This window comes from Fusarium coffeatum (assembly GCF_003316985.1).
Source record: "Fusarium coffeatum strain FIESC_28 chromosome Unknown BRIP53273_contig_291, whole genome shotgun sequence".
Taxonomy (NCBI): domain Eukaryota; kingdom Fungi; phylum Ascomycota; class Sordariomycetes; order Hypocreales; family Nectriaceae; genus Fusarium; species Fusarium coffeatum.
Genome location: NW_022158082.1, coordinates 1,655 through 15,254, shown reverse-complemented (window position 1 = coordinate 15,254; position 13,600 = coordinate 1,655). Strand labels below are relative to the sequence as shown.

The 13,600-nt window shown below is 48.4% G+C and overlaps 3 protein-coding genes across 3 annotated transcripts; 2 read left to right on the top strand and 1 right to left on the bottom strand.

Annotated features, from left to right (window-relative positions):
* Positions 1-170: 170 nt before the first annotated feature.
* Positions 171-2,693, bottom strand: FIESC28_10222 (uncharacterized protein; the record flags this gene model as incomplete). Its single annotated transcript, XM_031164356.1, has 2 exons — positions 171-2,119; positions 2,168-2,693. 2 exons carry the CDS (start codon positions 2,691-2,693, stop codon positions 171-173), a joined length of 2,475 nt encoding a protein of 824 aa, XP_031011582.1.
* Positions 2,694-8,905: 6,212 nt separating this feature from the next.
* Positions 8,906-10,490, top strand: FIESC28_10221 (uncharacterized protein; the record flags this gene model as incomplete). Its single annotated transcript, XM_031164355.1, has 3 exons — positions 8,906-8,967; positions 9,022-9,421; positions 9,474-10,490. The coding sequence occupies 3 exons, from the start codon at positions 8,906-8,908 to the stop codon at positions 10,488-10,490; spliced, it is 1,479 nt and encodes a 492-aa protein (XP_031011581.1).
* Positions 10,491-12,273: 1,783 nt separating this feature from the next.
* FIESC28_10220 (uncharacterized protein) lies at positions 12,274-13,050 on the top strand (the record flags this gene model as incomplete). Its single annotated transcript, XM_031164354.1, has 2 exons — positions 12,274-12,405; positions 12,457-13,050. 2 exons carry the CDS (start codon positions 12,274-12,276, stop codon positions 13,048-13,050), a joined length of 726 nt encoding a protein of 241 aa, XP_031011580.1.
* Positions 13,051-13,600: the final 550 nt, after the last annotated feature.

The window sequence follows — 13,600 nt, the reverse complement described above, 5'->3', positions numbered from 1 at the left end:
ACACCTTATTCTCTTCGATTATACGTACTCCTTCTCTTTTGAATATCTCCTGCAAACGCCAAACGTCCTTTTGTAACAAGGCCTCTCTTTGTGGTCCGAGTTGTTCAAGATCTCATAAAAGTCAAGTATCCAACCCCTCATCTCATTGTTTACGATGAATCCAATACCAATCATACAGCGAGACCTTCTTCAGACGCCTCGTCTCGTTCAAGGCGCTCTAATCCTGTTCCAACGGCTCCGTAGACTCGCAGGGGTACTGCAATCTCAAAGCTCTCACATATCAGATTCTCAACGGCCACAAGCACTGTCCCTCCCTTCTCATCTTGTGAGATCTGCTCAAGTAGTGGATGAGGTGCGCGTCTCTCACTCTCATCTGGAGAATCGCTTCCTGTAGAGGGCACCACAAACTCGATACGAATCTTCCACTCTAAGCTTACTCCACTGGTTACGAACTCGGGAGTCGCAGTAATTGGGATTGTCGGCTTGAATGTCACCCGTCGTGAGTACATCGTTGCCTCAGATGAGGATGAGTAAACCTTTCGTGTCACTCGATGAATACTCGACTCGGATCTTATCGCCAAAGATGGGTCTACCTTCTCTGACGTTTCCAGTGTGGTATGCACTGCGTAACATGGAATATCCGCATCTGTAAAGTCGATCGCCATCGTGACCACTTCACCCAGTCGGTAGGCAGGCCTCGTAAGCATCACCACGCCAACTCTTTGTCCGTTGCGAGCAATCTCGAAACGGTTTGGACTCTGTTGCCCACCAGAAGTCATATTGCTTCGCATAATTGCCATATGGATAGCTTCCTGAGCGGTACTAGCTTCCTCGTATGTCGATGGTCTCCTAGAATTACCGGCACCTGGAGAAAGAACGATACTACCACTTTCATCTCGAGGTCGATGTACCAGGTCGTCCACGTATAGTAAAAAGTCATTCAGCGCTGACTGCTGTCCCTTTGCCCCATCGCCGTTGGTCTTTGGTGCCTTTTCCTTATCACTGCTCGAAGGACTTTTGACTTGGGCTAAATCCTGTAGTAGGATGTACGGGTTCATCAAATCATGGCCCAGAATTTCACCATGGCTATTGACGCTTCCCAGAACTCGAAACGGGACTTCGACTGATTTGACCTGCTGCTCTTTGGTACCGCCAGCCCTTTGTGTGCCAATAACCAGGCTATAAGATATCTTGACAGCTTTCCCACGGTGAGACGGAGGTAGGCCCTTTGGAAGTTTGAATGAATACTCAAACACTCGACTTTCCCCAGGTGCCAGCTGCAAATCGACGAATAGAATGGACTGCGGCGTGGTCAAAAGAGGTACAGACTTGGAATTTGCAACTCCGCGCATCTCTTTGATGGTGCTAAGCTCTCCTCCACCCAAAAAGTCGCCGAGTGAGCTGCTGATACGACCCCATCCGAATCCTCCCAGTAGGCTGCTGTCGCGTTTAGATTCGAGCCCAACGACACCGCCTCCCTGCCCAACGATACCCTTCTTTTTGACTTGATCGAATTGTGTGAGACTGACTAATGATCCGTCTAATGAGAAAGAGCCGTGCAATTGAGCATAGCCCATCATAAGCGATTCGGGTGCTCTCGTTTGCGCCGCAGTCATACCGAGACTTCTTCGCAGTGGTCGTGCATGCCGATTAGGTGGTTGTGTCACATATTCTGAAACCAGAGTTTCTGACGAGTTATTGCTGACCGAGTAAAACTCTCCGCTGCTTCGTGGTGTTCCCCCCAAGACCCCACTGCTTGCCAAAATGCGGGCTGCGGGTGCAGGGGCAACTTGTTCGTTGATAGTAGGAACGCCATCCTTAGGGCGAACCGGCAAACCAGAATCACCTACAGCATTCTTGGGACTGAGCATATTCTCGTTCGTTGATCTTCTAGATAACGGCGGGGCTTCCTCTCGAGTAGGTGGAGGCGCGGCAGGGAAGCGGAATTCTGGCATTGGGTTTTCTGACGGCGATCCCAATGGAGATGCTCTTCGCTGGCCTGGTGCAATTGGATTCTGAGAGTTTGTCGGCGAGCGAGATATTCGGCCAAATCGATCAGGCGGAGGGTATGAAGCGTGAAATAATGGAGAGCTTGAAAGACGGTGAGGAGAGAAGGATGCTGAAACTCGTTAGCTGGTAGTCAAGGGAGAGAATGAGAGCAATCTACCAGAATGAGGCCCAGTGGGTAGGTGACCCTGGGCTCGAGGAAGTATTTGTAGACTTGAAGCGCGCCCGTGGCCGCGATGCGGTCTTTGAGGTCGAGCTGGGAGATCATTGCGTTGTGTGTGGTCCTCGACAGTATTATTGGATCCGATTGAGACGATGGAAACGGAGCGCTTGTGGGAGTGCCCCGAACCGCGATCGCTTGTACTTGGTGATGAAGGCCATTGAACTGAGCCTCTGCGGCTATGTGATTGAGTCGCAGGAACACTTAACGAGAGAGCAGAGCGGCGGTGTCCTCTACCTGAGGATGCTGATGGCGGTGGGGTTAAGCCTTGATTCGACTTGGGTCGGGTATGTAAGGGCGAGGCCAGTCGACTTCGTTCTGACTGCTGCGGCGGCGGTTTCGACTGGCCTGGAGCGGGCGCTACGTTCTTAAAAGTAACGGTACATTTGACTTCCTCGCCGGCGAAGACAGTCTGATCGTGCCAGCGTATAAATACGCGGATGTTGCTCGGAGCTTCTGGGGCCATTGCGGGAAAGGGAGGCCGCTCAGCGACGAGCGCGTGGATTGAGACGGCTATGAGATGACAGATGCAGCATTTCTACACGGGAGCATGTTCGGGACGGAGGCGACAGGATGAGCGAGGGCGTTAAAGACTGTATTGCTGAAGTAGAGCTCTGTTTGGCTATTGAGGGAGGAGTTAAGATGCAACGTCATGAAGCATGCTGTGAAAGGAGATGGAGGAGGTTCCCGCTGGCGTCTTGGCGGAGAGCTATCTTGGCCAATCACTGCTCCAGCTGCAGGTACAAGCTTACACTACAACGGAGCCTCGGCCGTCAAAGCTCCACTGCCAACTACCAACACTAGCAGAAGACAAAGACGAATGCGTCCAACTTATAGATACCAAGCTAGCAGGCATGAGTATGTATGATTCAAAAATTGGGCTTATGGTGTTTCGTCGACCTTATGATAGCGGGTTTCATAATGTCAGAAATTTCAAGTTCCCATGAGATTCAGCTTCGATGCAAGACTGTAGAGATACATCACGATCACATTTGCACGCCAACAGTTACTCCCTTCTTTCTGGACAATTTTTTTTTAATTACTTTTCGTGACGATGAAGTGGTTTAATCTCTTTCAGGCTTGCCTTACATTCCTAGAGATGCTTGGTGTTTAATCTAGTTCAAGTTCCAGTTCTGCTAGTGAAGTAGCTTACCCTATTGTCATGTAAGCTTGTCAGTGTGAGTATTGGATCTCGACTTCCGAAATACAAGAAAGTTCGCATTATTCGTTGTGAGTAACAAGTAGAGGCTCATATAATAGAGCTGGTTGAGCGCCATTCCATACTATAGCACTTTCGCATAGGAACAGTACAACTTCCTTTCCCTTTACTGCCCAACCGCAGAGATCCCATTAGGTGATCTTTGAAGGGATAAGCCCTTTCAGATATATCGTTCATTTTGATTAAGACTTGGTCTCCATTTATGGATTTAAAAGTTTGAAATGAGTCTTGTGTTCTTTATTCTTTGCGTCTCATAGTCGAGAAATTTACTTGCGTCCCCATGAGATGCAGATTAGAAAAAAACAGCAGTAGCAAAAACCGTAAAACACATCAGGTATTACACTTTCTTTTCTCATTTTGCTTCATCAAAACCGTTCTAAGTTTATATGAATAGTAGTGTCGTAGACATTACAGGTAGATCAAAGCTAAGCAGTTACTTCACTTCTTGTGGGTAGATTGTCAAGGCTGAACAAACGATAGGTGTCGCTCACTCTATGAAACTCGACTGGATAATAAGTAGTGCACCAGACGAGCATGAAGAGAAAAAGAGTTAGAAACTATTACTCTCTCAAAGCTTATTTATCGGCTACTGAACTGGGCTTTGGCTGCTTCTGAATCCATGCCCCTAGTTCTCGTAGATGCAAGTACCTGCCAACCACCTAGCTAGCAAACAAACACAATGAGCAGACAAATAACGCAAAACAGGTTAACAAGAAGGAAATAAGCAATAAAATACTGGTTTATATTTGAATTTACTTTCTTGACTTTTTAACCTTAGAGGGAAGTGTCGAATGACTATTCCTCTGGAACATCTTTTGGTAGAGCTGATCGTGAACTCAAGTACCAATGCCAACAACTCACGTGAGGAGTCTTATCAACTTGATAGTCTTAAATCTGTTTATTTAAGCGCATCTGGGGAAACAGATGGTCCGGGGGACGGGAGTTTCTAGGGGAGCTGTGCTCGGCTTGAGTGACAGACCATCTGGGGAGAGCCTGGGGGACAAGGGACCTCATAAATCCCGAAATCTACCGGTAAAACTATCCACTAGCTCCAGAGTGAGCTTTTTCCAGGCGCTGAGAGAACCAGATTCACATATTACCGCTGGACCGGACACAACGTGGCAGTCAGGAACACTGAACCCAGCTCATCGCGTGGTGATCAGCTCCCATCTACCACTCCCCAACCATATTGACGTCCAAGTCTGGAGATATAAGATCTACAGTACTTGCAGACACCAGATGTCGTCTGACACGTCTAATCACACACCCAAGCTCAAGTCAGAACGGAGCCGTGCCCGCCCCAGCTCAAATCGGTCCCCTAGTCGGGGATGAGGAGAAACACTTGCGGCCCCGGATGTGGGGTAGCCGCATATGCATACAGGCGTCTAAAGAGCCGTAGTTATTGTAATTCAGCGGGGTAAAACGAGGCAAAAACTGGAGTCGCGGGTCCGTAGATGCCGCAATGTTTGAAGGATGCGGAAGAGCCTGGACCATGTCTCACCTGTATTGGAGTTTATGGTAGGACAATGTCTGTCTTTGAATCTCCAATCTCAACAATTGCGGCTCTCGAGAGTTGAGTGTGGAGTATATGATCTGTCATGTTGCTTTATCTGGCCTGCTGTTGGGTCAGTTTTGCGGAGGTGATGAGGCTGATTTGTAAGTGTAGAGTTGCCACTCGCTAAGAGTTTTCTTAGTAAGTTCAACATGGCATACCTACATGCAGAAACAGCTTATCAGTTTCTACATGTATGGGTTTAATAATTTAGCTGTAACCGTGTAAGTCCGGATAGCGGTCATCTTAACTCAGGTACGTGATGAGGTTGACATTGGGGCATTAGTAGAATTGGACCACTAAGAGCCTAAGAGACGAAATGATTTCGGCAATTTATGACATTTTAGATCAGCCCATAGGCTATTTAATTTCAATATCCTAACCCTTAGAGGATAATTCGTCTGCTGCCGAGAAGGTTGACGAGCCTGGTGGTGGAGATACCTTTACGCTTCTACTTAGGCACCAAGAGATACACAACCTGTTTAGGACAGCAGATCATCATTGAGATCAACTAGCTATATGGAATCATGTGTCGACGCATTGATCTGGAAAAGACGAGACGAGATCTAGTGTTATTGCTAATAGCCCAGTCCCAGAATGAGGCACATCATGCCATGTGGTCAAGACTACACTGATTCGTCCAATGAAATCTCCCAATAAGATACGCTTAACTTAGAGCCTTGAGCTTTGAGGTAAATGCCTGAGCGAGAGCCGAGAGTCTGGGGGAACGTGTTGAAGTCCAATGTGGAAGTCGCTTCGGAAGCGGGGTGTAAGTGTGAGTGGGGCCGTCCCCGCCTTTGCCGGCGTGACGGAGACGGAGACGCAGCGGAGCCGCAATTGCTTCCCAACCCAAAAGGTAAAGAGTAAGACAGGGCAAAGGCAAGTCTGCGGGTCCGCGACAAACAGTGCAGTACGAGGTCTAGAGTCAATGTGTTTAAGTTTCCAACGTCTCTTCGGTCATAGGGAACGTCACGGGGGGCGGGGGAGTTAGACCAGACTAGGGTGAACGGCTCTGCCCCAGGAAATTGGAGAGCCTTTCGAGACGCTGCCATTGGAAAAAGTAACGAAAGGCAATCTACAGATACCGCAACTAACCAGGATTGTTTGTGCGGGGTCAAGTCACTGCATGTCGATGGACTCGCTACCCTTTACGCCGAAGACCCTCAGTCTGTTGGTCTCTCAGCAACCAGCACCAACAATACAGCTCTTGTGGATGTGCCTACATAGAAAATTTTGATTATTGACAATACCTGTGGAGTCGTAGAATATGCTTGAAAGATACATATACAAGAAGGGAAAGTGTGATGTATGGTTCGGGTTGAGGGACCACATTGGATGGCACGGCAGATGTGAAGATCTCATATCCCACTAGTGTACGGATTAGTCTATTAGTCTATCACTGTAGCATTGACAGCACAGCCATCGGACAAACAAGATGGCCATGGCTGCCATGGTAATGTTGAGATCCGTGTCGTCAAGTTGGGGGTGTGAGTGACCCTGATGTTATCATGCGTACAGTACCACAGACAATCCAAGTTAGATCAGAGCACCTGTTAGAGGAATAGGGCCATCCAGGTACTGTATCTCGGGGTCGAAACAGCGGAATTCCTTTTTACCAAAAATCACTCTGTTTTCCGACCCCTAGTGTATGTACCATTCTGTCCTCACAAGCGATGCGGCTGTGGCTTCTCTGGGGGTGGTCAAGAAGCGGTTCCGAAATTCCGAAACCAACAAGTGATCTTTCTATCGTATGTACCCCATGTTGGGAGTCGAATGATTTCCCCAGACCAAGCAAGGATTCTGCACCAGATAGCGCTTGGCTATGCGGGTTTGAGGTTGTAGACATATCGAGCTTCCCAGTTGAGATTTGACGTTACCCTAGACAGTTTTGAATCCCCAACATGGACAGAAGGAATATGCACAAACCGTACGTCGAGAGCCATGCGCTCTTGATAGGATTGGTTGGTTGAGTCTAAAGGCTGCAGTATTCGGAGATGTTAAAGAGGTATGGGTCGATCAGTATAATGGATTGGTGGGTGGCTGCGGTTCACTGTAGACCGTTGGATTTAGAGGAGGGTACGGTACAATGGAGGTTAACTGTTACCCGCTTACTATAAAGTTGATCATCATTGAGTAAAAGGCTACGGTATACGAAATTCCCGACTATAGTACCTAGGTAAACGGCATTATTAGCAAATAACACCGATGATGAAACCGTCCAAGCTTTGGAGACTGATGTGCGGTTATTGTTTCATTGCGGCACATTAGTTGCTGTTAGCTGCATGACAGTAGGTAATGGATGCTGGACTGCCAGACTGTGTTCTAAGGTTACAGGGCAGATATGGACTGTAGGCCAGTACAGGATAGGCAAGTAGTGCCTCGGGCCGTAGGGGTTCGTTATGCATCACTGATAGATTGATTTGTCAGAGCTTGCAACCAATTCAGCTCTTGGTCCACTACGTAATTCTCGGTACATCTCTTCTACAGAGACAAATGTCTATGGATACAATACGCGGCTCTGCTCTTCTGTTCCGCCAAAAGCTTTGACATATGTCCTGAGTCAAGCTATCTGCTGACGCATTGACACGTCTCGAAGGACCCTTTTCTCTGTCCGAAAGCTCTGACGATTTGTATCCGTAAAAGGTATCCTCAATTTTTACAGTTACTGTTAGTTACTGTTAAGCTTGAGAAAGATCCCCCCAATCATTGGTCACACTGTGGATCCGGCTGTGGGGTAGAGCTTGGAGCTCGAGTGTCTTTTTGGTGGCGGTCCTGACCTTGTTCTTTGTATCGACCCTTTTGATTTGTAGATTTACCAGATCTTCTATCCACTTTGGCGGGGTGGATAAAGATTGCTGTGGAAGCAGAGGGTAGTCTACAGTACAAGTACAACAGCGGGTCGTGGAACAGGATTGGGAACTAGATCCGTAATTGTAGAGCAAATGCAGTTTGGTTGTATCAAGATAGGACAAGGACAGGTGGTTGGTAGGTACAGCAACCGTTTACGATCCAAGGACAGGGCTGTTGAAGAAGAGCTGCAGAATAGAGGTTTTGCTTTTGTCGGCATATAGTTGGTACCTACTAGGTAACCTAGGTAGTATCTAAAATGTACAAGCAACCGCATTGAAACTGAATCCCTGCTCTCTGCCCCGCGGTTCGGTTCCCTTCAGTGACCTCTCTCTGTCTCGTAGCATCTTTGACGTGATCTGGGGTTGTGCCGGCTTAGAGAATCCCTCTTACCATTGAGCCGTTCCGAACCTAGGTACGGTATTGAATGTACTGTCCTATGATCCAACAACTGAACACCGACAAGTAATTACGTGACGTTTCGACTACTAACCGTGCTAGAACTTGTCCACCGCCACCATGCAGTACAGTACTGTATGTACTCTCCATCTCGGCGCTCCATTGTTTCTTCGGGGCGCCGTCCACCCGCTCTTCCTCTCTCTCGCCGCCGCAGCTCTCAGCGGTTGTCCGTGCAATCCAAATGGATACCGCTTATCCACATGGGTTCGGGTTCGGTCTGGTCCCCTAAGTTAGAATACGTACTCTCTCTGTACCTTGCTTGAGACGTGTGAGGCGAGGCTGTTGCGGGGAAAGTTGGCGTCACTAAAACTTCCACCCCCTCCCCCTCCTCCACCGAGGCACATCACACCCCGATTTGTATCAGACCCCCCTTCACTTCACTCTCAAGGTCTCTTTTCCATTCTCCCACCTCTGCAGAATTCTGAAAAACCCCGCGCCGGTTCTCAAGAATAAATACTCCTGCTTCCCGTCTTCAACTATCCCTTCTCTCTTCCAGATCATCTCTCTCATCCACAACTCTCCTCTTCTCTTTTATATAACCTCTTCGCTTTAAGATACCCAATACCCTTTCTCTCCCTACCATATAAACATATTATACACAATGGCTCTCACTGTTGAGTTGTCCACTCCCGTTACTGGTACCTACCAGCAGCCCATTGGCCTGTAAGTTGTCTTGATATACATGATCAGTCCCTACAAAATACTAACAGTTACCAGCTTCATCGACGGCAAGTGGGTTGAGGGTGTCGACAAGGGAAAGTTCGAGGTTATCAACCCCTCCACCGAGGAGGTCATCACCTCCATCTGCGAGGGTACCGAGAAGGATATCGATCTGGCTGTCGCCGCTGCCCGCAAGGCTTTCGATGGCGAGTGGAGAAAAACTGCTCCCCAAACCCGAGGCAACCTCCTCCTCAAGCTCGCCGATCTCGCCGAGAAGAACCTCGACCTTCTCGCCGCTGTTGAGTCTCTCGACAACGGAAAGTCTATTACCAACGCCCGTGGTGATGTCGGTGCCGTCGTTGGCTGCCTCCGATACTATGGTGGTTGGGCCGACAAGATCGAGGGCAAGACCATTGATATTGCTCCCGAGATGTTCCACTACACCCGATCCGAGCCTGTAAGTCACCATATATCCCAATTAGCTATAATATGATACTAACATGCCATAGATCGGTGTTTGCGGTCAGATTATCCCCTGGAACTTCCCCCTTCTCATGCTGGCATGGAAGATCGGACCTGCTCTGGCCACCGGTAACACTGTCGTCATGAAGACTGCTGAGCAGACTCCTCTCTCCGCTCTCGTCTTCACTCAGTTCATCGAGCAGGCTGGTTTCCCCGCTGGTGTCTTCAACCTTGTCTCTGGTTACGGCAAGACTGCCGGTGCCGCTCTCTCTTCTCACATGGACGTTGACAAGATCGCCTTCACTGGTTCCACCGTCATCGGCCGACAGATCATGAAGGCTGCTGCCTCTTCCAACCTCAAGAAGGTCACCCTCGAGCTTGGTGGCAAGTCCCCCAACATCGTCTTCGAGGATGCCGACATCGAGGAGGCCATCAACTGGGTCAACTTCGGTATCTACTACAACCACGGCCAGTGCTGCTGTGCTGGTACTCGTATCTTCGTCCAGGAGTCCATTTACGACAAGTTCCTCGCTGCCTTCAAGAAGCGAGCTGAGGAGAACAAGGTTGGCGACCCCTTCAACGAGGAGACCTTCCAGGGTCCCCAGGTCTCTCAGCTCCAGTACGACCGTATCATGGGCTACATCAAGGCCGGTAAGGACGAGGGTGCCACCGTCGAGATCGGTGGTGAGCGCCTGGGTGACAAGGGTTACTTCATCAAGCCCACTATCTTCTCCAACGTCCGCCCCGACATGAAGATCATGCAGGAGGAGATCTTCGGCCCTGTCTGCGCTATTTCCAAGTTCAAGGATGAGGCTGAGGTTATTGACCTTGCCCACGATACCGCTTACGGTCTCGCTGCTGCCGTCCACACCCAGAACCTCAACACTGCCATCCGCGTTTCCAACGCTCTGAAGGCCGGAACTGTCTGGGTGAACTGCTACAACATGCTGCACCACCAATTGCCATTCGGAGGTTACAAAGAGAGTGGTATTGGACGAGAACTCGGCGAGGCAGCCCTCGCCAACTACACACAGAACAAGTCCGTTGCCATCAAGCTATACTAAGATTGCGAAGCGAGTTGAGGATTTATGGAAGAAATATGGGCGGCGTTGTAACTGCATGATCAATTTGTACATGATTCCACTTTAGTTTTACGTATTCGACGAAGAAATGTTAAAGATATTGTCAAAAACTCCTCGATATCGTGATATGTGAGCCTGGTGTTTTGACAACTTGCCCGATTAGGAACTACAGCCTCGGCCAACGGGCCGGTCCGCGACAACGATAACGATAAACACTCATTCTACCCGACCGAGGAAGGAGCACTTGCGATTGAATTTATTTATTTCACTGACATGAATTTGGTGATGGTTTAATGAGGTGTTGTGTTGTTGAGTCGTCGCATAGTGGGATGCAATGTCGCGCGAACGAACGGATGACATTGACCCGACCCCCACTCGGTGTAACTACCAGCGAGATCTGACTTCACTCAATTCAACCGACACCAGCTGCAGCCTTTGGGTTTCAGTGAAGACTAATAGCCTGATTCGGCCCAAGTGTAACATGCGACCCTTTACTACTACTGACGTGCATCGGGCAATGCAGCGAGCCGAGACTAGATAACAAACAGCACGTTGCAGCAACTCTTAGACGACACCCAAGTGCTGTACAAACTTGGAAGTCTGCAACCGTGAGTGGTCAAGATACGTGATCACGGTGGTATTTTGTAGTGGCGATGATAGTGATCCTGATGCAATTACTGATCGCATTATGCTACTTCTTGAAGAAGGAGACTTTGCAAGTACCAAGTAAAAGGGCAAAGAACTCTACAGAGACACGCTTAGCAGTTTCTTCGGCGTTGTGGCAACTACTCCCTGGAGCTAGCCCACTCTTGTTCGCGAATTGTTTAAGCCTGATATCGTTATTGTTGATGAAGCTGCGACTATAGACGAGGCAACATTGTTCATATTCATCGCCCATTTCTCGCCAAAAGCATAGGTGATGGTTGATGATATAGCTCAAAAGCCTCCACATCTTATAGTGGAGCATAGGGAAGGGCAAGACTACCAATCGGATATTAATCCAGAGTCTGAATTAATATAGGCCAGCTGTGGAATAGTAAAACAGAAGATGTGACAACACAACATACACCCTCACGGATTTTACAATCAGCTAGAACAGCAATTTTATTGTACTTTCCCGGAATAAACGAGCGGAACTCGTACATAATTGGAGTTGTAATTAACATCGACCTGAGCGGTTACACTTTAGTTCCCTTATAGGTTTATTCCTATAGAATAGCTAGAAGTACCCCCAATGCCAGCGATAGGTATCTCATGTTGATAGTTGAGGCCAAGCCATGTTGGCACCCCCAGAAGAGATAAACTGTTGAACGCCGGCTTCTGTACTGGATGGTCAAACAAGATAGGGACCCCTCTGGCATGCTAAAGTCATCTGCTGAGCTGCTACCAATAGCGTATTGATACACTTATTGAAAGAGCGTGTGTTGGGGTTGGAACCTAGCTGTGTATGCTAGCCGAGCACTGTCAGCAATTGCTGTTGGCACTGACAATTCCAGAGGTTGAAGCCCAAAGGGTCGGTCTATATCATGAATAATTGGATAACGGCCTGTACCAACTTCCTTCCCTCACCTCCCTCTCTAACCACCGTGATCCACGTTACGCCGACCTTTGCAGATGCAAGAAGATCATTAGTATCATTCTGTTCATTAAAGTAAATACGCCTCTCGTCCAACGAAAAACTATCGTCTCTATTGATTTTGCGGTAGGTAAATAATCTCTCGACCCCTTACCTGAGCTTCATCTAACCACTTGAGCGCAGACCGAGATGGGCGACAGTAAAGCCACAGCTGACCAACGCTGCTTGGAGAGAGTCATTCTAAGCGAAGATGATCTCACGCTCAAGGAACTCCATTCCTTCGACGACCTTGTGATGGGGTTCTATCCAGAGGCAACTGAAGTTATCGAAAGAATGAGAATGCGACTCATGGATCTTATTTTCGACGACTAGAATTCGCGAAGTCCATCGCCTTTCAAGGAGCCCTCAGCGTCCCCTCCTAGACCTGAGCTTTTGGATACCGGCGTCGAGGTAGGAGTTATGAGAGATGATTCAGCCACTCATGGAACCAGCGCAAGCATTCCTGGCTCAAAAAGAAAAGCCGATAACGATGGCGGGCGTTCAGCGAAACGAACCAAGGTTGAACAGCCAGGGCAAAAGGCATACTGCACGGTATCTGTTACCAAAAAGTCTGGTTTGAACATCAAGTGGAAAACAGGAGCAAGTAGCTTTACTGGTCCTGATAAAGTACTGCTAATTGGCTACTCTTCTATCTCAAAGGCCAAGTTTGCAGCAATGGAGGCCCACGATAGATTCCAACGAAAGACTACTGCGTCCTGGAACAGAGACTACCTTGTTGCCCTTGGTCGAAAGCGTATCAAGTATTTTGCAGCGGCTTCGAGGAACGAGGATAAAACTCCAGCCATCGACGATAACCTACGAGCCCATCGACTGAGGAAGCCGTTGCTAGCAAGTGATGCCCAGGAGGCTGAGCTCAAGGAGATCTTGGAGCATATGCAATGGCGAAAAGAGTCACGGGAGCACTAAGTGGGTGGGAATCTGGAGTTTATCTTATTCATTTGCTCTTTTCTGTTTTACTTTTGGGAATCTTTTGGGACGGGATATGGAACGAAACGGAACTTGGGCCGCAACAGGACATGCGACACAACCGGGCATGGGGCTCGGGATATGGGACATGCTTTTGCTACACTTAAGGGATTGCGAAAAGGGATTGGAATTGCATTGGGACGAGAGAAATATCGGAATGGGAGAAGATACATACTGGGTTATGAGAATAGACATCGCTGGGATAACACTTCCTTCTATCCTTGTGAATTCATAAAAACGTTGACATCTGAGCGATGGTGACAGACTGGTCAGATAATCCAGAGTCCAATTAATATAGACCAGCTGTGGAATAGTGACGTACATCATTGGGATTGTGATTCACGTGGATATGAGCGGTTATTTAGTTCTCTTATAGGTTTATTCCTATATAATAGCTAGACCATAGCTAGTGATAACGGACTTGGCGATCAGAATGACGGCGTTGACGGCGGTCCAGTTGCTGGTATCCAAACTTATCGGAAGAGGGTGT